The sequence below is a fragment of the Tamandua tetradactyla genome, chromosome 4, assembly GCF_023851605.1.
Source record: "Tamandua tetradactyla isolate mTamTet1 chromosome 4, mTamTet1.pri, whole genome shotgun sequence".
Lineage (NCBI taxonomy): Eukaryota > Metazoa > Chordata > Mammalia > Pilosa > Myrmecophagidae > Tamandua > Tamandua tetradactyla.
Window position 1 is genome coordinate 55,116,264 of NC_135330.1, and position 26,154 is coordinate 55,142,417.

Sequence of the window (26,154 nt, forward strand, 5' to 3'; positions counted from 1 at the left end):
TCACCTACAGATAGCCAACAGTGCCACCATCAGAATAGACAGGTTTTTCTCATTGTGACTGTTATACACCTGAGGAATGATTGCACAACTGCGTATGTTTAAACAGACTCTTTAAAAGTAATCAGATCATCTTGGTCTGACAGCATCTTCCCTAGGTACATTTTGAGGACAATTTTTTTCACTCAGCCTTTTCTTTTTTATATTTGATTAATTTCTAAATAATAGAATTTTAAAATAAACTGCCAAGTTAATTATACTTATGATGATTTCAGAATTTATGTTAAAGCATAGAATTTTTCTTCCATGGTTTGATACTTAGGATATATGGTATATTTATTTTTGGATGAAAAGAAACCTGGTTTCCATCTTCCTATTGACATCAAACAGTACTCTGATATGCTAATCCAGCATCGAAGAGAATACATACACAGACTTTACTTGAACTCATTTCAAATTTCAAACAAAATTATGTGTCAAGAACTGATTTTGCTGTATTCCCTTAGAATAAAAACTGATGTTGACACAAACTGCAATGAGAAAGACTGAATATTGAAACAGGATATGGGAGATTTTCAACATTTTATCAATACCCTGATTTGCTTTTTAATTATCTGATCATCTAATTGTTGTTCTTTGAGATATAATACTACTAATGTAAAAGCCATTGAAATTGCTAATAAGTTCATTTCCTTATTGTGTATTATAATATAATAATAAAAGCTAAGGTTATTAGCTTTTACTTAAAGATTTATCCTTTGGTGTATTGAATGTGTATATATATTCTTTTACTAAGTAAGAAGTAGGGATATCAGCAGATTTCCTTATACTGCTTTTCCTTTCAGCCTGCCCTCAACTGGTCACAGAGATAAAAATTGACAGAGGTAGTTGTTTTATAATTGCCTGAAATATAGTTTCTCCATATTCAATTACAAAAAGTCAAATTAGTTGGACTTAAGAATATGTGAATTTTGCAAATACAATATATTAGTATACATATTTAAATTTTGATATCTATTATAAATATGTATTTTTAAAGTTGAAATTATCAGAAAAAATTTAAATGCAATGTTTTTTTAGTCATTTATAAATATTAAGTAAGAAACCAATTACATTTTAGTCTAATAAATAACTTTATAAATTGAAATTTAATATGAACTTTGCTCTTAGATGAGTATGTTAATATAAATCTAGCCAATTTGATGTAGACAAATGTACATAACTATGTGCTTTTGGTTTTGAAGGTACTTTTGCATTGCCTTCTAATGCCTGACGACATACTGCCTCCTAACAGTATGTTGAATGCTCTCAGCTTTTTGACCTGGCCCTCCTGTAATGTTTTTCTTCTATGAAGTTTGGTTTGTTAAAGTAAAGTTTAAGTTTGACCTGTAATATGTAATAGAAATATTCATGAAAAACTTTTACATAAGTACTTTTAATTATTCAATTTTTAATAAGTTAAGTCATATTTCAAATGCATCAAGATGATTCAATATTTTAAAAGAAGGCTATAGTGAAACCTTTTGTCAGGAGAATAATTTTCTTTTAATTAATGTAATTTTAGCCTTCAAATTTCTAGATTTTTTAAATTCCATCTTTTCTTAAAATGAAATGTGACATTTTCCTTTTGGGATAAAAATTTAATATAGATGTTAATTTTTTGAAATAATTGTACTCTATAAAGGTTGAGAGTTACATGGCCTATGTTAATTGTAGATACAGTAGGAAGAAATTTAAGCTTTATATCAGGCAAACCTCTTGGAGTCATTTCAGTACAGAAAATCATGTGCATTTTAGTTGGTAATGAATGGTTAGAGGTAGATGTTTTTCTGATTGATGGCTTTTTGCATGTCAGGACCCAGTCTTAAGAAATTTTAGTTATTATTCCTATTTTTAATTTTTTAAAAAGCATTTTAAGAAACAAAAGAGGTTAATTCCTGAAAGAACTGTTTGGAAGTACTTTGTTCAGCTCTGCAGTGCATTGGAACATATGCATTCTCGACGAGTCATGCATAGAGGTAAGCTAAAATCACGAATGACTTTTAGTATTGTTTTAAATGATGCAAGTAATCAGACAACTTAACGATATATGCCTTCCGATCATTGCATAAAATTATGCTTTCCCAGGTAATTATTTTCAAATTATAATCTAAATAGAATGATAAACCTTTAAGGAAAGACTTACCTAGTTTTAAATAAGAATGAAAATTAGTCATTTTTCTGCTTGCCAACTCTGAGGACCTTCCTGGTAATGCTGATAAAGAAAGAGAAATAGATGCTCAAAAGCAGGTGAATATGCATGAAAGAGAGTTTTCTTCAAATTAACAATGTATATTATTGTCACTTAGATTTTTAATTTTCAGCATCAGCTCTTAATATATTCTTTTTGAAAAAATATTTTTATTGAGAAAAATCCATATACTCTTAATATATTCTTGATTATCAGACAAATGGTTGGGCAAAGCAAATTACAGTTACATGACCATGGAATGAATCCACTGACTTTGGAGTGTGGAAAATATCAATACAATTCTAAAGCAATTATGGTTTTTAAAGTCATCTAAGTAATTACATACATAACAGCATTGTCATAATTTTGTATTTTATATAAATATGCTAATAAATTAATAGTAAGATGTTTTATGTAAAATTGAAATTTATTTCTGCTTTGAATTTCACAAAGGTTATCTGAAAATGGAAAACAAAATGTACTGTAAATGAAATTAATAGCAATCTTCATCATGATGCATTGATAATTATCTATCAGAGGACTGAGAACTTAGAAACATTAGGCTATATCAAAATTATTCTAAATAAAGTAATTGGCTCAAAACTAAAATTAGCTTTCATTTTTAAAGTATGTTTTAAATTACTTCATGTAAAGTGGTTTTTAATCCTTTAAAAATACCAAAACATATATCATCTTTCACCTGATCTCTTCATTTATTCACAGATATAAAACCAGCCAATGTGTTCATTACAGCCACTGGGGTGGTAAAACTTGGAGATCTTGGGCTTGGCCGGTTTTTCAGCTCGAAAACCACAGCTGCACATTCTTTAGGTATGAGACACAATATAATTTTGTTGTTATTTTTTTTTATGGCTATGAAAATCAGTTTTATATCAATTATATACCAACTCTTTATTCTAAATAAAATTATTTAAAAATTTATCAGGTCCTGAGTGTGTACCTATAAATCTTTATTACGTACAAGATTTCCATTTCACATGACAATTGAATACTTCTGTTAAGTTGACCTCACATGTGTACTTGGTTGAAAAAAAAAAGCTATTAGACAAACTGGTCTTAAATATTGCCATGGAACATTTCTTTTATTATACATTTAATACATGTAAGAAAATATGATGAATAAACTATATCTTGAATGAGGACTTCACCTGACTGTTTAAAAATACTATAGCAGTTTGTAAGTGTTTATTTATTATAATAAAGTATATAGTTATGCTACTGCAGAGGGGAAGAATCTAAAGATGATCCATGGCTAATGAGAAAAATTTCCCCTAAACTATAAAGTGGAAAAAAATATCAGTAGTTTAATCATTCTAGAACAAATAATACAGCAGTATCCTTTGTACCTAAAATAGAATTAGATGTAGCTCTTATATATTATATTAACAATAGAAGGATGGTGTCCCACTTAGAAATGATAGAAATTGCTGGGAAGAAATAATTTTAAATCTAGTAACTTAGAGGGAGTGATAGAGCTTCTCCTAAAACTTTTCATATCATATTTTCATCTTATAAATATATGATTTAGATAAAATGGTGAAATGGTGACAACTGGAATGAAATTATAAATAAAGTAAAAATAAGTTGCCTTTAATGGGGCTTCATCTCTCTCTGATCATACTTGGCGTCATAATTTCATGAAAGCCACTAATTTTTGGATAAAATTATTGTTTTTAAATATGAAATAAGACACTTCGAAACATCTTTATGAGGAATAAGTGAGTTATACTAATTAATAGAGTAATGAAAAGAGCTTCTGAATTAGTTGACTAATGACTGGAGATTTAAAATTTTTTTCAGGTGTTGTTTTTAAGATTTTGTGTAGTCTTGAACCTGTGATTTAATATGAATATGAAGCTCCATATTTTGTTTTGAATTTTTGTGAATTTTGTTTTTTCTTTTGTGTTTATTTTATAGTAAATCCCACATTTTTCTGAATAAGAAAATTTTAAATAAAATTCCATAAGAAAGTATAATGCATTAATTTAGGTAACACTTTAGTAAACTTTCGTTTGTCATACAATGGAAGACTTCTATGAAGAAAACCTTAGCCTGTTCTAAGTCAGTAGCATTTACCACTGTGAGTAAAGGTAACATGGTTCCTGTTATTGACTTGAATAAAATTTCTTGGAAGCATTCTGTCATTAATTTACTTACAGTTGTTCTGTTAAAATTACACACACAACTTGCACACGTACATGCAGATGTGTACATACCCTTTTCCACACATGTGTATTGTTTAAATGATGCTTTGCACAGACTGTCAATTTGAACATTCCATAGTGGCCTGGCCCTAAGGACCAAGCATATTATATGAAAGGCAGGCTTTGACAGTTTTGGAAATAGACTTCTTTAATTTGCCTCACACTGCCTCTCACTTAAAGTTCTAAATGAGGTTTACAAACACATATCCATTTCCAAACTCAGGTGATGCGTTAATCCAAATAATTTAATAATAGAAAGCATAATTAATACATTAATTTCATTAAGAGTTTCTAAAACTAGGTTTTATCAAAATCAATTTACTTAGGGCCTTGCAGTTTTATATGATGCATGGTGCCACCCATCATTCTAAGGTACCCCAAAAGTAGAGTAAATGAGGAACTAGACATGAGGCTATTTCTTTGATAAATAAATCAATTAAAAATAATTTTTCACAAAATTTTTTGTTTTCTGTTTTATTTTGAGAAAAAAAAATCCCCCAAAGGAAAGTTTCTTATATCTCTCCTTGTCTTAATCTACAAAATGTAGATTTTTGATTGATTGAAACTGAAATTCACTAAAGTGAAGTACATTAATCTCAGAGGATTAAAATTTGAACTCTAACTTACTAAAGCTATTTGGACCCAATAAAATTCTATTTAGAGGAGTTAGGAAAAATTTTCTTCTAACGAAAACTGTATTTAAAATTACAAGGATAGTTCCGGAGAAGATGGCGGCTTAGTAAGACGCGCGGGTCTTAGTTCCTCCTCCAGAAAAGCAACTAAAGAAACAGAAACAATACGAAACAGCTCCCGGAGTCATGACAGAGACCAAAAAGACAGCGTACCCCATTCTGGAACGGCTGAACGGGTAGGGAGGATCCACTGCAGTGAGATACCCGAGGGGCGCACGTTTTCCCGGCTGGGGCGGCTGGCGACTGGGGTCCCCTCCACGCACGTGGCTCCCCGGTCTGACTGGGAACATTGGATAGCGGGGCCCTCCTGTCACGCTTGGTGTCTCGGGCCAGCTGGGCAATTTGGACCGGCACTCTCCCAAGCCGCAGCGGCCAGCGACCCCCGCCTCCACGCGCGGTTTCCCGGGCCGACTGCCCCGCAGACAAACGACCGCCACGAGCGCCACCTACTGGGCAGGAAAAGAAAAACAGAGCCCAGAGATTCCACAGAAAAACCTTTCAACCAGCTGGGTCCCACACCCAGGGAAATCTGATCAAATGCCCAGACACCAGCAGAAAATAATGGATGACGCTCGGAAAATTGAAGATATGGCCCAATCAAAGGAACAAACCAATAGTTCAAATGAGATACAGGAGCTGAGACAACTAATGCTGAATATACGAACAGAAATGGAAAAACTCTTCAAAAACCAAATCAATAAATTGAGGGAGGACATGAAGAAGACATGGGCTGAACAAAAAGAAGAAATAGAAAATCTGAAAAAACAAATCACAGAACTTGTGGGAGTGAAGGACAAAGAAGAAAAAATGGAAAAAACAATGGATACCTACAATGATAGATCTAAAGAGACAGAAGCTACAATTAGTGAACTGGAGGATGGAACAACTGAATTCCAAAAAGAAACAGAAACTATAGGGAAAAGAATGGAAAAACTTGAGCAGGGAATCAGGGAACTGAATAACAATATGAAGCGCACAAATATGCGTGTTGTGGGTGTCCCAGAAGGAGAAGAGAAGGGAAAAGGAGGAGAAAAACTAATGGAAGAAATTATCACTGAAAATTTCCCAATTCTTATGAAAGACCTAAATTTACAGATCCAAGAAGTGCAGCGCACCCCAAAGAGAATAGACCCAAATAGGCGTTCTCCAAGACATTTACTAGTTAGAATGTCAGAGGTCAAAGAGAAAGAGAGGATCTTGAAAGCAGCAAGAGAAAAACAATCTGTCACATACAAGGGAAACCCAATAAGACTATGTGTAGATTTCTCAGCAGAAACCATGGAAGCTAGAAGACAGTGGGATGATATATTTAAATCACTAAAAGAGAAAAACTGCCAACCAAGACTCCTATATCCAGCAAAATTGTCCTTCAAAAATGAAGGAGAAATTAAAACATTTATAGACAAAAAGTCACTGAGAGAATTTGTGACCAAGAGACCAGCTCTGCAAGAAATACTAAAGGGAGCACTAGAGTCAGAACCGAAAAGACAGAAGAGAGAGGTATGGAGAAGAGTGTAGAAAGAAGGAAAATCAGATATGATATATATAGTACAAAAGCCAAAATGGTAGAGGAAAATATTATCCAAACAGTAATAACACTAAAAGTTAATGGACTGAATTCCCCAATCAAAAGACATAGAATGGCAGAATGGATTACGACCCAGCAATACCACTGCTAGGTATCTACTCAAAGGACTTAAGGGCAAAGACACAGATGGACATTTGCACACCAGTGTTTATAGCAGCATTATCTACAATTGCAAAGAGATGGAAACAGCCAAAATGTCCATCAACAGATGAGTGGCTAAACAAACTGTGGCGTATACCTACAATGGAATATTATGCAGCTTTAAGACAGACTAAACTTATGAAGCATGTAATAACATGGATGGACCTAGAGAACATTATGCTGAGTGAGTCTAGCCAAAAACTAAAGGACAAATACTGTATGGTCCCACTGATGTGAACCGACATTCGAGAATCAGCTTGGAATATATCATTGGTAACAGAGACCAGCAGGAGTTAGAAACAGGGTAAGATAATGGGTAATTGGAGCTGAAGGGATACAGACTGTGCAACAGGACTAGATACAAAAACTCAAAAATGGACAGCACAATAATACCTAAGTGTAATGTAACTAGGTTGGAACACTGAATGAAGCTGCACCTGAAATATGGTTTTTTGTTTGTTTGTTTGTGTGTTTGTATCTTTTGTTTTTGTTTTTTTCTTTTTCCTTTTTATATATATATATATATTTTATTAGTATTATTATTTTAATTCTCTTCTCTATATTAACATTCTATATCTTTTTCTGCTGTTTTGCTAGTTCTTTTCCTAAATCGATGCAAATGTACTAAGAAATGATGATCATACATCTATGTGATGATACTAAGAATTACTGAGTGCATGTGTAGAATGGAATGATTTCTAAATGTTGTGTTAATTTCTTTTCTTTTTTTTGATTAATAAAAAAATTAAAAAAATAAAAAAATAAAATTACAAGGATAGAAATTTTGACATAGACTTATTTTTGTTCACAAGTAAGCCCTAATTTTCATTGTTAGGGAATTATTACCCTACCATGTTATTGTCTTTTTTTTTTTTTTAATTTTTAAAACATTTTAAAGACTGCTTATAAGAATTGATTTCAAAACTGATTGAAAATGTGACCACCTATAGAAGTTATTTAGCTTATAGAAAACATGATAGAACTGTAGGTTTTATTGTATGTTAATTTGCTTTCTGTTTTTGCTGAGAATAAAATCTGTAGGGGCATGATCTATCCATATGATAAGTCTAACTTTTAGTGAGATTACAGATGAGAGATCTGGAGTAAGTCTTTGTAGCTCATAAAGAAATACGGTATAAGTTTATGGTAAATGAAGCTATTTTGAAGCCAAATGCAAGTTAGCTTTGTAAAGGAAATATTTTTCAGGAATTAAAAAGGCAAAGATATATAAGGTTTTAGTAGCATCTCGACACATTTATGCATTTATGCATAATTTTTTTTCTGAAATGCATTTTGTTCTTTAAAAAATCAAGTAAAGATTTTTTTAGCTTATTTTGATTTATTAATAGCAAAAAGAAAAGCATTTCTAAAATTTTTTGTATTTAGTAATCTTTATAAGATGATCAAATATAAAAGTAAAAATATATCACAGTAACATAGAATGGTAATAATACTTGAATTATTACTAGGGATATTACAAACACTAAATCGAATGTTGTTAGATGTTCAAACCATGTTAAAATTCTCAAATTTGAAAGAAACCTTAAAGGTCTTCACTTTTTTTTTCCCCCTCCATTCCTTTCCTGGAATGACCATATGCATTGTCTAAAATATGTGTACTTTCTATTCCCTCTTATTTAATCCATAACTACTTAATATTTGGATTAAGAAAATATCCTCCTGTTTTCTGATATTCTTCTTCTCTAATCCATTCTGTCTGTTTCAGAATGGATTAGAGTTATCTTGTAAGATACATTATCTGATTATATCACATACCTCAAAAATTCTTTGTCAATCCCTGTTGCCCAAAGAATATCATTCAGAATCCTTGGTTTAGCATTCCCTATAGAGTTTGTTATCCCTCTAACTTTCCACTCTTTTCATTGAGTATACTTCTCTACTTCATGATCTTACAGCCATCATGATTTCTTTTTGCTTTATTCTGAATCTGAGAAATGGCATGAAGGATTACTTGGATTTGCATTTCCATTGCTCTTTAAGACTGTGATCAAGCCATTTATTAACTTTTCTAAGGTTCAGTTTTTAGATTTATAAAAATAGAAGTGTAGGTAATAACTATCCTTTGTTGTCTCCTAACTCCTCATCCAACCCCTAACCAGATAATATTGTAAATGTTAAAGTATTTTCTGAACTGTAATACGCTGTATAATTGATGCATTTCTTATGTTAAGATGATGGTGATGGTGATGGTGAAAACGTAGTAAAAGAAAAGGGGAAGAGGATAAGAAGTTCTCCATGTGAACCATTATGCAATCTATTTATGCTGATAAATATTTGAAAGAATTCATCCAAAAAATAATTTTAGTACCTATTTTGTTACAGGTACTATTCTAGGGACCAGGAATGTAGCCTAAACAAGACAAGGCCTTGCCTTCATGGAGTTTACCTTCTGATAGGAAGAGATAGAGACTAGAAAAACTAAGAAATAAGGTGGTTTCTTCAGCAATGTAAGAGAAAGACAGTGACTGGAAGGCAGTGTACTTTAGAAAGGGCATGTTTGGGAAAGGCCTCTTTGAGAAGGTGTTATTTAAAATGAGTTTTAAAGGATGCAAAAGAGGCAGCTATAAAAGGATCTGGGGGAATAGTGTCTCCAGCTGACCAGAAGATAATTTTTACAAAGGTACAGTTGCAGCAGACTCTGCCTGCTGAAGGCTGGCTGAAACAGTGAGGGAAGGGGCAGGGCCAGATTTGGTAGGAGTTCGGGTTTTCTTCCTGAACAGAGTGTGGTGGCAGTCCGTTGCAGAGTTATAAGGAGGAGAGCAACATGATCTGATTTGAAGACAGCAGCCATGAACCTCCTTATTTTTCCTAGGGCTAAGCATGCCCAGTACTATGCATTTTCAGGCTCTTCTGAGTCCTAGTAGTCCTCATCTTTTGCTTTCACAGTGCCTCCTGGTTTATGCCACCCAGAACTGAGCAGAGTATGTCACATTTGAGCTTCTCAGCCCATAGGCCATTATTTCCTATAATCACTGTGATTTATGATCTTGACAGTTCTTTTTTTTTCCTTTTGTTTTGTACATGAACTTATGCACAAATCTGATCTTCTTTCTGTTCTTTTCTAATTTATTTGTGTAGGATGCAGTTAGGGGGACTAATTGTAGGATATTATACATATCTATTAATTTTGCCTGTTTTTTTTTCATATCATATGTCAAGCTTACGAAAGTACCAGATGTTAGAAGACTTGTTAAATGCATCTACATCTTTAAAACCTGTAATGAGTCCACATCTTCCCTTGAATCAAGGGAGGATGTATCTCCCTTGATGGTCTAGATCAGTGACTTTCAAAATTCTTGGCAATGACTTCAGTAGTATTGTGGCCCCATGGGAATATAACTATAATGTTACTGGAAACATGAAACAGTGTTTTCCATTACAACTGCAGTGCTTCTAATATTGTCTGTTCTATTTTATTTCATGAAAAATAATGCTTGTTGCAACCTACTAAATTGATTTCACAACTCATTAATGGGCCATGACATGCAATTTGAAAAACGTTGATCCTGGTTAAAACTGCTTTCATGCTGTTCCATTTACCTAAGGGTAGACTCCCATTTTTCTCCCTTTTTCATCAGATACCTGCCTGGCTTGCTTCCTGGTTAGTTCAGTTGGACAAACATTTACTGGGCATTTACAGTGTTGCCTGTACTATTGGAGGTGATCAATAACAGGCCTTGACTCCTCAAAATCCTTACAGATACAATTGAATTATGCACATGAGTCTTTCCATTCTGGAGTTCAGGAAACCAAAGCATGCAGAGATAAGTGGGCTTGCCTGCAGTAGCTAAAAGATAGTGGATAGATTTGTGGCCTTCTTGTCTGTGTTTGCATCACTCTCCCATGCAAAATTTTAGGTTTATTTTTTCACTAAATCAGTATTATCTTATTGCTTTTCCTCTACTCTATTACCTTTTTCCTTTGTATTGTTATTGCCTTCAATCTGGAATGACCTTAGTTTGTTTTATTACATTGTTTAAGAGCATATATAGGAAAGCACAGTTTACTCTCTCTCTCTCTCTCTCCTGGGCTTAGCTGCTCTTGCTGCTCCAAAATTCCTAAATAAACATCTCTAGGGTATCAGTCTCTCCTCATGACCAAACTGTCTACCAGCAGCTTTGGCTGATGTGTCTAAGTAGCTCTTCATAAACTCAAAACTAAAACTGTATCAGAACATGAAATAGTAACATGGCAATCAAGATACAATTTTTTTTCCTTGTCACAAGGGATGAAATACACTTTTGGTGGATTTCTATTTCTTAATTTACTCTCAACTTTCCTTTCAGGAAATGTTACTATTCTGATCCAGAGGTAACTTGCTAAGGAATCAAGTGTCTTTTTCTTTTGAATATTTAAAAATAAACTAGAATATACACGGAACAAAAAATTTTTGCACATTCCAGATGTATAATATGATTTTAGTCAAATCATATCAAACTATTATTATTTCCTGTAATAATGACCAGAGGAATCCTTTATTGTTACTAAATATCAGCAATAATGGAAGAAGTGAATGTGTGTATAGCATTTTATAACTTACAAGCAGTTTTAAAGCACATTTTCTCTTTTGTTCCTCAATGTTGTGTAGTGGGTGGACTGGGTATTGCAGATTAGGGAACTGAGATTATTCTATTCACTATATAACCTGCCCTCCACCCTCATCCCTATCTCCTCTCTAGAATTGTTAATCCCTACCCTACTTTAATGTATTTTTCCTTAGGGCTTATTATGTTTTAATATGCTACATAATTTATTATGTTTATTAATTATTGTCTCCCCAAGTTAAAATTTAAGTTTCACGAGAATGAGGATTTTTTTGTATGCTTTTTGTTCCCTGATGAAACTCAGAAATTTAGAAGAAGGCCTTGCACATAATAGAGAGTAAATGTTGATTGGGGCTTAGAGACAGGCCAATATAAAAGGATGAATTTATATTTTAGATTATGCTGCAGTAAGAAACAACACCAAAATTTCAGTTGCTTTACACAAAAGCATATTATTTCTCTGGTCACATGAAGTCAGCTCTGGGCCTGTGCAGCTCTCTAGGGTAGCTGCCTACCCTCCCCCCCCCCCCCCCCCATATGCTGACTTGCATTTCAGGCAGCCTCAGTCTTGTATCACCTCCATATCAATATTTGCTTTTGTGATCTTACGAGGGAAAGAGAGCATGGAGAATTACTCACTGACTCTTAATTAAATAATTCTGCTTGGATGTCACACAAATTACTTCTGCTCACATTTCATTGGCCAAAACAAGCCTCATGCAGTGCTTATATAAAAAGGGTTTGGAGTGTAATTCCCCCAAGTGTCCAAGAAGAGGAAGAGAACTATGAATATTGAATGCAAGCATTGTCCATGACCCTGAGATAAATGGAAAATAGTTCATTTAGTTTTTTTTGTATTTTTGTATCTTTTAAAACTTTTATTTTGTGACATTTGTAGCTATTGCAACCAAAGGGTAGTTAACTCCTCTTAATGGAAATAGATAGTAAATATGAATGAATAGGGACCCATATGTAGCTGTGAGAGATTTCCATCTTTCTAAATCAGGAAATTCTGAGCAGAGAGATTATTTTTAAATTCACAATGATTCATGGGATACACTAGAGAATGGATCCCTGGTGACTTTTCTATGGATCAGTATATTTGCAGTTATAGCTGTTGGACCTTATTTTGGTTAATTTCACACAGATGCATAATAAAAATTATTCTTCACACTTCAAGCATCAACCACGAAGTAAATGTACCATGTAGCATATTAGCTGTTGAGTATCCTGCATCTCTAATTCAGCAGCTCTTTGAGTTAGGTGATTACCTGGTTTTGATTAAATCAGTTAGTGATTAAGCCAGAATTCATTTAAATTACAAAAGACCATTATTTAAGTCCTTATATATTATATTATTTATCATATTATTATTATTATTATAGGAATATATTGACTTCTTTTTCTCCCCATTCTCCCCCAAAAAATCCAACAAATATACCCCATCCCAAGTGATCTGCTGTGATCTAAGAGGTCATTTTTTTTTACCATATACTTTTTTCTCCTTGCTCTTTCAATGCCTAGTGTTGTTCTCTTTGTAGTGGGTCCTCAGTATACTCTCCCATGCAATCCATGAATCATTAAAACATTTCTGTCAGTTTGTTATCTTTTGCTGCCCTAACAAATCACCACAAATCTGGTGTCTTAAAACAATGCAATTTTATCATTTTTGAGTTCTAAAAGTCACAGGTCTGACTTGGCTCTCACGGGGACAAGATCAGGGTGTCTGCAGAGCTGCAATCCTTTCTATGAGTGCTAGGAGAAATTCTGTCTTTTGCTTTAGATTGTTGGCAGAATTCAGTTTTTTTGCAATTGTAGGACTTAAGTCCCGATTTCCATGTTGACTTTCAGCTGAGAGCCATCCCCAACTTCTAGACACTGCCTGTATTTTACTCGTTCCTGGCTACTTTCCTTCATCTTCAAAACCAGCAATGGTGGGTAGATTCCCTCTCATGATTTGTGTCTCCTGCCTCTTCCATCACAGCTCTGTGATTCACTCTTCTGTCTTCCTCTTCTACTTTCAAGGGCCCATGTGATTACACTGGGAGCACATGATTACATTGGGACCATCCTGATGATCTAGGATAATCTCTCTCTTTTAAATCTGTAACCTACATCTGCAAAGTCTTTTTTGCCATATATGTAATGCATGCAGGTGTAACAAAGATCATGGGTACTTGTACCAAAATTGTGCACACCATACCATTCTAATAGACTTGTCAGTTAGGGAGTCATTTGCATCCTTCTCTGAAGGCTGATAAAGTGAAATTGTTTAAAAGTCAGAGGTTTTAATTTTTTTTTAATCTTTTTTATTTTTTTTATTTTTTTACATGGGCAGGCACCGGGAATCGAACCCAGGTCCTCGGGCATGGCAGGCAAGCACTCTTACATGCTGAGCCACCGTGGCCCGCCCTTAAGTCAGAGGTTTTAATGCAAGCTTACATTACTGAAATTAAGCACTTTCTTTTGTGGACAGATGTTTTGATATTAATTTTTCACATTTTCATAGACCTTTATAGTTATTTTATTGCATTGTTATTTACATTCACTTTTCAAGAGAGAAAATACTACACTTGACTTAATGTGAAGGTTGTAAATTAGTTTTCTCCCATCATTATTATTAATTTATTGGCAATCCTGTTTTTAAAAAAATCATTCATAGAAGTTTATTTAGTCCTAAGGGACTTCTTTCCTTACTACCAATCATGCTTCTGAGCAGCCTACTCCATCATGGATTGTAATATAGGATGGGTTAAAGAGTAATTTTAACAAAACTTACTTAGGAAAATTAATCAGCTATTAAATCTAGCCACATAATATATTCTGAAGGTGTGTATGAGTAATTGGGAGAATTATCTGCTTTTCAAGAAAATTTGCTTACACTAAAATTACCATTTCTTAATAAATACAACCAAGTGTTCCTGGTCTGACTGCTTGCTCTAGTGAAAGGAGAAAAGCAAATGAGAAGTTAGATTAGTAATGTTTTACTGTGGCATTTTACTTGCTTTATGTCCACCAGAAGAGGGAAGATGGAGATTTTTTCTTTTTGCATGCATGTGTATGTATATAATTGTTATATGCCTTTTTTTAAATCCTGAAAATGGAACAGGTTTTTTAAAAAGCTAACTAGAACTCTGATATTAATCTTTGTACTAGACAAATATTTGAAACTCCTTAGGGGAAAATTATGTTGTTGTTTTCATTATATGATTTCTTGAACTCCTCTTTACCTTTTACAATGAGACACAAATGTTCTCTAATTTTGTGGTATTGCCAGCAGAGTAAATGCATGGCCATTGTTCAAAGTAGATACCAGAATTTTCACACTGGAGTCTCTTGAGTGTACAATTTGTGGTCTCCACACTATTTCCAAGTGTGATATGTCCTCCGATTTCAACTTAGAAAATTAGTGTTCTTCACCCGGGTATTAAAACAGTTTCATTTTTGGTGCCAGGTGCCACCCGTGGTCTTATACTTATTTTTCCCACACCTTTCCCTAGCACGTCTCTCTGGGTCTTATTTTGGCTTATACCCTTTCATAGTTCAAGGTGGTTTGGAGCCATTAAGGCACAGTATATCTCAGTCAGTATTACAGGCTGCTTTTGCCAATTTATTTTTAACTTTCAGTACTTTCTTGACTTAAGTAATTCCTTTGAGAAGACGTTATTATCTCATTTTAAACCATGCACATTTAACCTCTTAGCCACTATAACAAGTAGTTATTTAAAACAGTCAGAGTAGCATAATTTTAATGCGTAGCACATTGAACCTGGTTTCTTATTTCTGGCTTTTCATGTGCACATTCTGTGACTTGAAGAAGATTTCTATGCTCCTTAATATGGAAAAACGTCGATAACAGTTTTTATTCATACTTCACAGTGGTCAGTTTTAATTAAATTACTCTCTGTTTAAAAGCAAGGGATTTGGGGCGGGCCGCGGTGGCTCAGCGGGCAAGAGTGCTTGCCTGCCATGCCGGAGGACCCCGGTTCGATTCCCGGCCCCAGCCCATGTAAAAAACAAACAAACAAAATATAATAAAATAAGAAAATGTTTAAAGATGTTTCCCTTTCTTCCTCCCTTCTATCCTTCCTTCCTTCTCTGTCTTTCTTTAAAAAAAAAAAAAAAAAAAAGCAAGGGATTTGAATTCCAGGTCCACCCCTTACTAACTTTGTGGTCTTTGGCAAGTTACCTGATCTTTCTATGCCTTCTCTCTAAAACAGGTTAGTAGTAATATCTCATTTCATAAGGCCACCTCATAACAACCCCTATTTCATGAAATTGTGTGCCCCACAAGATCAAGGTTTTTGTCTTGTTTATTTCTGTTTCCCAAGCATCTAGAGCAGTTTCTGCCATCCAGTAGGACCTGATGAACATTTATTGAAGTTCAGCAAGATAGTATTTTATGTGTTTAGCAGAGGACCTGGACCAGAGTTACAAAAACAATAAAATTAGCTGTTGTTATTAACCACATTTAAAAGATGACAGATTTTATTTTATTGATCTACTGCTCGGCCATTGTATATTGACCTCCAGTAATACTCATTACAATTAAGTAAATTTAGCCACTCTCCATTAAGCTTGCAAACCCGATTTCTTTGCTGACTAATGAATATAAAGAAAAGAATGAAAATTCATTCTGACTTTGAAATTTTTTCTTTTTTTTGATCAAACAGGTATAATATGACTTGTCTCCTTTTAATTTTTTCAACAAGGAATGCTCAAAGCTTTCTTTGCTGCATTTTGCTCTAATTGTAACAGAAATAAGCAACATTTCTAAATTGAGTTTGCTTCTTTATTCTCTGTCTTAAAACACTCTAACTCAACTGTCCGAGGTCACTGTTTAAAAAGGAAGTATATGGATTTTTTCCATTTCATTTACCAGCTGGTCTTTTATAGACTTTTTGTAAATGCCATAATATTTTAAGCAGAAAGAATCTCAGAGATCATCTCATCCTTCTCATCATTTCATCTTATAAATGAAGAAAGTGAATAAAAATATAAATTATGCAGTACTAGCTACTTATGGGAAAGCTGAGATGCAAAACAGATTTCCTGATAACCGATTGTTTTCATGCTATCTCCTGGTCTAAAACAACAAACAGTAGCAACAAACTTAACCATATGAAGATGCTTCAAAATAACAGAACTATAAAAAAATAGTTCTATTATTTCTCGTCTCATTCAAGTCTTTGCAGAGATTGCAGTGCTCAAGTTTTAACTAAACTGTTGAAAAAAGTTCTTTATACAACCTGTCCTGATATAATCAAAGTCATTAATTGATTTAGTTGTAGCTTCCATAATAGCAGCATGTTAACAAAATTTGTTTTCTCCCTTATGTCATATTATTGAGTTTTTGAAAATTGGTCTTAATTTTATTCAGGATAAATTTTAGAGTATATTTATTGTTTATAGAGCATATTCCATATAAAACTTTTCTCATGTATTTAGAATGTCAATTAATGCAATGAAAATGTTTTTTTTAATCTTTGAAGCACTGCTTTAATATATATTAAATGTAATGTGATATAGATTAAAGAAAGGTCAAAGAGCATTTTCATTTCTTAGTAATTTTCCCCTAAGCTCTACCTTTCCCTGTTCTGCATTATCATCTATTTCTTACTCCTTTTTTACTCATGCCCCAAGGTTAAAAAAGGACATAAGCATTTGCCTACTGCAAAATTATTCCCTTTTTAGCTACAACCGTAAATTCTCAAAAGATGAATGGCATTCTGCATCTTCAGGCTCCTCAGTTACCCAGCAGTTTGCATGAGCGTTTTAATGTCTAATCATATCACTCCACAGCTCTCCTTTTTCTTTCTTGTACAGCTGATAACAGAAGTCACAACATTCTTGAGGCAACATTAATAATGCCATCCAGTTGCCATGGATTTTTAAAAATATTTTTTAAGAAAATAATGATCTATTCATGAAATTTTAATTTTTGAAAACATATCACTGCATTTAAATGTATTTCAGATTTTCTTTAGCATTTGAAATTTTAGGCCTTTCTCTCAGGTAGAGAGAGGTAAGGATGAGTCAGTTTACATGAAGGAGCCAAACCCCTCTGCTCAGTGTTAGTCAGCGGAGGAGCCCTTGTCTAGAATGGAGGTACACCTTAGTGAGTATGCAAGAGAGAGGCAGTAGAACCTTCTGTGGATGCTTATATTCAGCAGTTAATTATGAATTTATCCAATTAGTGATTGTAGTGTAGAAAGCAAAATTATTTCTGTGACTTCTTAAATAATAACTCTTTTGGAAATGTGTGAGCAAAATGGTGAGTTCCATTAGATTTATGTTTTAACGTAGATACATACAAGATATATATGCAGTCTAAATACCAAATTAAAATATGCATATTTAGCATTAGGAAGTATACTTTTTATAATGTGAAGAAGAATTGGTGTCTAAGCGTAAAGTTAGCAGAATTAACCTAGTATGTAACTTTCTGAAATGACCTCTAGCAGCTTACTAGAAAAGGCTTTTTCATGCATTAAAATGGTTTTATATTTGAAGTTTAATTTGGTGGAATTCCTAATCATTCTCTTTTCTATGCTTCTTTCACTTGTGGTTCGTCAGTGAGTTCTGTTCGTGTTTGCAGTTAAGGTGCTATGCTGGGGCTAATCTCTGTAAAATGCTAGCATTTGTTCTTCTTTTTCCCTATCATCAGTCTTTCACACTCATATCAAACCCCTAATGTATCAGCAGGTTTCCCACAGATACTGGTTAAAATTATCACTGCTTTTGGTTAAACTCTGAACCTTCAAGCCTCAGTGTTTTCATTTACCCCCAGTGGATTCTGTGAAGCCTCTCTCTGCACATTCCTCACTGCCAGTCACTTGCTTTATGTCCTGAGACCAGGAGCCTGTGTAGACCCATTTATTATTCCAACTGTACTTGCCATCCTGCCTTAAGTGGAGAGAGTGTGTAAATACTTTCAGTAATCAGTGATGCTTATGTACACTGCACGTGGAAGTGAGTAGAACTCCCAAAGCTACATAGCTTATATTTGTATTATTTTATACAAGAATAATACAAATTCTTTGAACCTAGCTACTTCTAAAAGTTTCTTTGCTTTTCTGACACCATCAAAAATTGGTAAATTTACCTGTTGGTTTTCAGAGTAAATGCTACAATTAAGTAATTTGTTTTTAAAGTTTTTCTTAATAACTCTTATTTGAATAGTTCTTTTTTAAAATTTATTTTATTCTCCTGTTTGCAAACTTTTTTTTACTTTTTATTTGTATAAATACTTCCTATCATTCATTCTGACTAGGACTGCCAAATTGGATTCCAGTCTTCACAGGATTTCTTGGATATAAAGCACATGATATTTTCACCTATACTACAATATAATTTCCACATAAAACTATTAGGTTATAACTTTGTTCTTTTGAAAAACTGACTTCTGCCTTTGAGCCAAGTGTTTTTATTCTTGGCATGATTCTTCTTGTGTACTAAAGACCCCTTTTCAGTGCTGTGAGTTATAGTCTAATTGAGATTTACAGTAAACATCTGGGGAGCTCTTAAAAATTAATAGAAAAAGGAAAATGCCCTTTGCTCCATGAGTAGAAGTATACATTTTGGTTGCTTTTGCCTCAAGCAAATAAGATTCTTAAATATTCTTCTCAAACTTTCATTTCCTATTTGTAAAAAAAGCCTAGGGCAAATGATAGTAAAATAATAGCCATCTAAGTTTGAAATCTAAGATAGTTACTTTGAAAGTCGCTTAAATGTCTTTACCATTTAAAATATAATATACATGCCTTTGTTTATTTAAAAATGTTTAATGAATATTAGCATTTTCCAAAGAGATTGTTTAAAAAGAGAGGAAAAAGTATTAGCAAATCTTTTTTAAAAATTGTTTATAGTATCTTGTCTCTTAAAAGGTCTCAGTAGTAGCAGTGACTCAGATTTTTTAAGAGCTTTCATTGAACTTTCACGTAAGTTATCATATGGCTGTTGGATGTAAAAAAGCTGGTTATATTCTTTCTAAAGTGGGAGAAACTAAGCACAAAGAGTTAATGGTTGCATCATTTGTAATCTTCAGTGCTATGTTCTAAGGGATCTTTATGTAAAGTTAAAAAAATAAGTACAATTTATTTATGTACTTTACTAAATATGTCATATTTTATAATTTCTTTTTACTAAATTGTATTATCCTGTTTAATTGTTTGGAATATGCAAGCTGTATTTAAAAATATAAAAGAATAAATCCAATGTGAAACACCTGGATAGACTTTGTTTTTAGAATTCCTTTTTTTAATTTTTTATTTGTGCTCCCCAGGTTATCAAAGAATTGATCAAAAGGAAATAAATTAAGGTTTAAGCTACCACATCTTTTTAAAATATAGTGTAGATTTTAGGATGCTATTTAATTTTGTAATGGTGGAAGGATAAAAAGAGCATTTAAAAGTTTTGGGTATTCTAAGTGGCTCAGTGGCAGAGTTTTCGCTTGCCATACTGGAGGCCCGGGTTCATTTCCCGGTGCCTGTCCATGTAAAAAAAAAAAGAAAAAAGAAAAATTTTGGGTATTCTTAAAAACAATTTTCTGATCCTAATGAATTATGTTGGTGATATTTTTTCAATCCAGAATTTTACATGTAACTTCTTACCACAGCTGTATCTTCATTTTTCTACAATTTGTGTTTGGTTTGTTTTTTCCAGTGGGTACACCTTATTACATGTCTCCAGAGAGAATACATGAAAATGGATACAACTTCAAATCTGACATCTGGTCTCTTGGTTGTCTACTGTATGAGGTAAGTAATGTTGATAAAAATGTTGATATATTTTTACTTACTGCAATATATTTTTTGTATCCTTATAGTATATACTTATTTTTTTCTGTATGTTATTCAACAATTAGCTTTTAATTATGAAGAATTAAACAATTGGGTTAGTAACTATTTTGTAATGGAATTTAGTAACTATACATTCCTATGTACTTCTAAAATATTTTTAAATAATATACTTTTGGTGGGAATTTTATTTTTAAATGTTAACTTTTAGTATGATGCTTTTTGCAAATCTTATTTATAAAATATACACTGGAACATCTTAAAAAAACTTGCTTATCCATGTATTGCAGAAGAAGTATAATGGAATGTGCTAATGATATGAAAGCACAGTAAATGTTTTTATCAATATTTTCTTTCTTCTTTTACCTATATGTAGTTCAGCTTTAAGGATATTATGTGAATAGATAATTCTTATGGGTTATCATTTAATTTATTTCCGTGAGTAACAATTTGTATTGGTAAAGCTCAGTGAAATATTCTCTTTCTTGTTCTACTGATGATAATTTATCAAAGTAACACAGAATCATGTAGCTAGATCCTCCAGCAAATATTGCAATACAATAATTTGGACTATAGAAGAAATCATATATGAACATGTTTTACATCAGTGTTATAGTGTATTAAAAGTATCTCAAGCTAGTGAATTCTATAGTTCTTTTTTTTAATTGAAAGGTAATTTTCCTAGGAATATAGGCTTTGAGTTAAAGCTGTTAATTAAAAAATTAGTCTATAGCTAAGAAACTCTTCAAATAAATTGAAACGAAGGAAAATAGTAAATGGAATTATTTTAATGTTTTAGTTTATATAAAGAAAATTTGCAGTAGATAGAAACTAATCTAATATTAAGACTGTTTTCTTACTCGATGTTTTGAGTCTCTTATCCTCCTCACTTAAATGAAATATATGATGATGTCCTCTATTTTAATTGCTCCACCATTACTTGGAAGTAAAGCATCAGATTCTTTTTTCTTTTTTTTTTTAAAGTATGTTATGATCTTTTTATTATGTTATTGATTGCAGATTCAAATTTCCTAAAGAACCTGAGAAAATAAGTTATTTTGTTCTTCCTGCTGCTAATATGACTTTTTTTAAAAAGGAATTTTAAATGTGTTTAAATAAATTCATCCCTAGGATAGTTTTTATTATGAAAATGATGAATTAGTGATGTTACAAAATATTTGTTTTATGTATGCACATGAGGTTGCAAGAGATGCTCACTATATTACTATATTATATTCTGTTAATAATTTGGTATAATGTTGAAGGAACTTGTTTTGTAATGGAATTTAGTAACTATACATTAAAAGTTAGCCACTTTGTATATTTTATAATATAATATCTTTTTAGGTAACCGTAGATTCCTTCAGACCTTAATCTAATATAACAAAAGCAACATTTTCCTTCCTTAAACATCTCAAATTAAACAGTCAGTTTGTTTCCAGTACTAAGATTAAATCTAGCAATGAAACACAAAAAGTTTAGTTGAAGTAATAAGTATTTTTGAGGAAGTTTACATAATTCTTACAGGGACAGCAGATGTCCATGTCACAACTGAAATATTTCTTCACATTTTGAATTTACCTTTGAGAGAAAATGTCCCATTTTTACATATACTTAAAGTATATTAATCACCAAAATAAAAATTATTTCTTAGGACACTCCATAAATTATAAATGTTGTGGATGGTTTAGAGTTAGCATGTTATTAGTTTTCATCTCAGTGCATTTTCTTGATTCCTCCATGCAAGTCATTTGGATGAACTAGAATCTTTGTAAACATTTATTTTACCTTTATGTTGTATCTCCTTTCTGTTGTGTTTTAATATAATGTTAAATAGAAATACCCAGTTATTTAGCTTTTAAAAATTGGCCATAACATCACATATTTTATACTGTATCCTACTCAGAATTTACTATTAACAATGAAGGAGTAGGAAGCCTTTTTTGAAAATGTATTTTTAACTCAGATAATTAGACTTTCAAATATTCCTGAAACCTCAAAAAAAAACCCAGCAGTTTTAATTGATATGCAACAAAGTAGACTTTACTAATTAAAATCAAGATGCTGTGCTTTTGCTACACGGACCTTTACATGGAAAAGTAGGTTTTACACATTTCCTTTATTGTTCAGCGCAGCAATTGCATCCTTACAGGGTTGTAGGTTGGTGGCTTACAGTTCAAAAAAAAAGAGAGCTGCCACCAGCCCCGAAGACAGACAGTGGGCTTTCGTCCCTCCAACACCCCCAGAATACTAATCAGGAAAGTCAGACCCTGGAGGTCAGGGAGCAAGTCAATCATTCTAGCGATCGTCTCAGTGTGGAGGATCAAATTAGCCTGAAAAATTCAGCTGCTGGGAGGAGAGGGCGAGCAGCTGTCAGGGGCAGCATCGAGATGCACTAATGAACCAGATGAATAGTGCAAAAGCTTGAAAATAAAAACAGGACAGTTGACATTTTTCATCTGTCAAAGCAAGAGATGCACGAAAATATACTATTCCTGTTTAACTCCTTAGGGGACGTTCAGGTTTTTTTTTTTTAACATTGCGGTATTGAGACAAAAAGTACTGTAACGAACACCTAGCATATGATAATGAATATATGTATATTTACTTAGGGTTTTACAAACATGAAGAATCTTTAGTTTATCTATACAGTATTTTTTTAAGAAGGCATTTTTAATATTTATTTTATCATAAAGTATTCCCACATTTTAACCAAGAAACAGGATTAGTATTGTAGTTCCTCTTTTAAAAATGTCCTCTCTCGAGTGGAGTGTTTTATACGTTTAGGGGCATTCAAGTGGTGTTTTACTTTTTTCTTTTCATGTAGAGCAACTATTCCTAAGGTTGTTTTATATAAGTTTATGTAGGTTTTATGTAAAATATAGGGTAGGTAAAAATTTGATGAGCTGCTTTCTGGGTTTGCTTACCAATCCTGACTTCTCCTGGTTAAGGCTCTGAAGTAGTTAAAGCTCTGTCTGGAGCACCAGAAGACAGATGAGAGCCATTTTCAGCTTGTCCTGTCCCCACTGACGCTCACTGAGTAGCACAGCATGGACTAGCGTGTTTCACACACACTCTGCCTGTCTGGGGAATGTACACATTGTCCTTCCAAAATCAAACTTATTAGCACATGTAGAAAAGGGTGACTGGCTTTGGGGCGCCCTCACGCTTCGTGTTGTATTCTTGCTGCTGTGGTTCAAAGATTTAGAAGATTTTGAACAGGATGTGAACATTTCAAATTGAATTTTTAGTTTGTAACCCTGCTTACCACAGTACTCACACTTTAAATGTCAAGTTAGAACGTTGTCTTAAAATACATTTAAATTCAATAATGTGTTTTTTAAAGTTGTTCATTCTTTGAGTCATGTTTTTCTGCATAAGAATTCTCATTTGAAGGCTCTGAAGTAGGAGCTGTGTCTCCTGGTAGAGTTTTCTAACATATTTGGCATTTTTAAGACACTTTCAAAAGAAGTTCTAATTCGCTGTAAACTGATTTTGTGATCAGTTGTATTATTCAAATTCAGAAGGCGTGCTTTTTTTCTCATAATAGCCTTTTGTTAGTGAAACTATTATGTAGGATAAAATGCTGTGAATTCTATTCCTTAAGCTATTACTAGGTTATAATTCAGTTTTAACTTCAATTCCATGTTTGTTATATTTGGACTATTACAAGACTCAGCTATGCTTTGTAATATCTGTTTAGTCAGAAGAAATACTCATGCCATTGTATTTACAAAGAGCTTTAGAATTATTATGTGTTATTTTTCTTAGTTTTGCCATATGTTGCATGTACATATAAAGAAATAAGTATATGCTTTAACCATTTCTTTATTTTAGGGAATTATGAGTGTTGAAAAAGCCACAAAATTTGAAGCAAAATTTTATAACTTATTAAATCATTATCAGAAAGAGATATTCATAAACATCAAAATGCCCAAAGTTTATTTAAAGTATTTGTAATTGTTTTCAACCCCAGTGTATTATACTTGATGAATCACATTTAAAGTTACCACATAACTATATCAGTTTCATTGTGAGCATTTTACAGATGGCCGCATTACAGAGTCCTTTCTATGGTGACAAAATGAATTTATATTCGTTGTGTAAGAAGATAGAACAGTGTGACTACCCACCTCTTCCTTCAGATCACTATTCAGAGGAAGTAAGTCATTTTCAGTCCATGTGTTCATCTGTTGTTCATTTTGCTAACATTTGCATTTTATTAAGAAATTTTACTTTATCCAGAAATACAAATGGGTGTTATAGGGGGCAGAAATAGCACATTTCATCCAGCTTTCACTCTCTTGGAAACTTGCTGTTTAAAGAGTTGACTCTGCAATGCATAATGTGGAATGAAACACACGCAGCATGTGGTGTAAAATTGGCCACTTCCTAGGTGTGATAAAAATAGTAGCTGACTTTACAGCATACTGAACACAGCAAAGGTCAGAATTAGTGCTCAAACCCAGGCTCTAGCTAATCAGCATGTCTGGTTGCCCCTCTTACTAGGGCTAACTCTTCTTTCTCATGGCCTGAGACCAACTAACTTGGGTCAGAACTTTCTTCCTGTCCAATGTTTTCCAGAAATTGAAACATAGATCTCTTAGCGACATGTCTCTCTCAGTCTTATTCTTTTTGGGGTTACCCCCACTTCTTTGGTAAAGTCTGCCTTATCACCACCTCACGGCGATAGTCAGATTGCCCTGGAGAATTGTTTTGAGGTTTGTTAAACCTCAAAAATGATAAGAAAGTATATTGGATGGGATTGAAAATCTTAAAAGATTTTCTCTGATTACGATTGGAAGCTGAATCTTTTCCTGCTTTGGTAATCCATTTAAATGAGTTGTTTGGGCTCTGTCCAACATTGAGTTTTTCATTGAACAAAACATTTCCTGTTTCAGCGTAATACATCATGGTTTTGCCAATATTTAAGGAGAAAATATGCTGAATAGCAGTAGCTCAGGTCGACTGAAATGTGTTCACACACCTCTTTTTGGAAAGCTCATCAGGGATCTACCTGAAGAAAACACTGTCTTGAGTGAGGACATCTCACCTTCTCATGAGCAACAGATTTTTTGCCCAAGGAAAATGGAAAGGAGCAAATGACATATATAAAACAAGTATAATGTTCACTTATTAGGCAGTCTTGTCAGTCCTTCTATTGTGAAATGAATAGCAATCAGCTTTAGTTTTATATAAGGAAAATTGAGTCAGTGTAACTTGAATAATAAATATCTCTAAAGAATTTTTATCATATTGTAAGAATTTGTGGTCCTAGAATGTAATAAGTACCTTTTCTTCTAGATGCTTTGATAATGATGATCAGTGATGCCCATTTTTTGTTTAATAGCATTTTATTTAGGTAATTAGAATAAACTCATAAGGCTATACTGATAACTTAGAAATACTATTATTTGATGTTAATGCTATTATGATAGCCATTTTTAATTACTATTTTGGGTATAGAATATAAATATGGCATTTCACAAAACCAACTTCAGAACTGTAGGCCTGGAAATACAGTAGGGTGTGAACAATAATGCAAAACGATAGCAAGAATGTCAGGGGCCGTTCTTTGTTGTGTCATTCATGCTGTCTTCTTTTTTCCAGGAAGCACATGAATATTTCACATATCTGCATCCTCATCCCCTATTCTTCTTGACTAATTTTCAGACTGTCTGAATTTGCATTTCACATGGTAGCTGATTAGGAGATGCCTAGTGCAGCAGTGAAGCCTCAGCAGGCGGTTACCATGGTGACCTTCAGCAGGATTTTAATGATGATACCACTAGTGGTTCGTTGAAGTCGGCCTGCCTGCAGGGCTACTTCACTGCAGCTAAGTGTGAAGTTGGATATGTGGATTCTCAGCCAAGGGGCAAATATCAAAGTCTGGCCCAGATAGAAGGTCTTGGAGTTGG

General features: G+C 33.2%; 1 protein-coding gene across 9 annotated transcripts in view; it reads left to right on the forward strand.

Annotated features, from left to right (window-relative positions):
• The window catches only part of NEK7 (NIMA related kinase 7), a 149,387-nt gene that overhangs the window by 106,266 nt on the left and 16,967 nt on the right, over positions 1–26,154 (forward strand). For all 9 annotated transcript variants that reach the window (XM_077157325.1, XM_077157329.1, XM_077157328.1 and 6 more), the window contains 4 exons: positions 1,907–2,015; positions 2,951–3,058; positions 20,103–20,197; positions 24,285–24,398. In XM_077157325.1, coding sequence (XP_077013440.1) covers positions 1,907–2,015; positions 2,951–3,058; positions 20,103–20,197; positions 24,285–24,398 — 426 coding nt within the window. The remainder of the gene's footprint in view (positions 1–1,906; positions 2,016–2,950; positions 3,059–20,102; positions 20,198–24,284; positions 24,399–26,154) is intronic.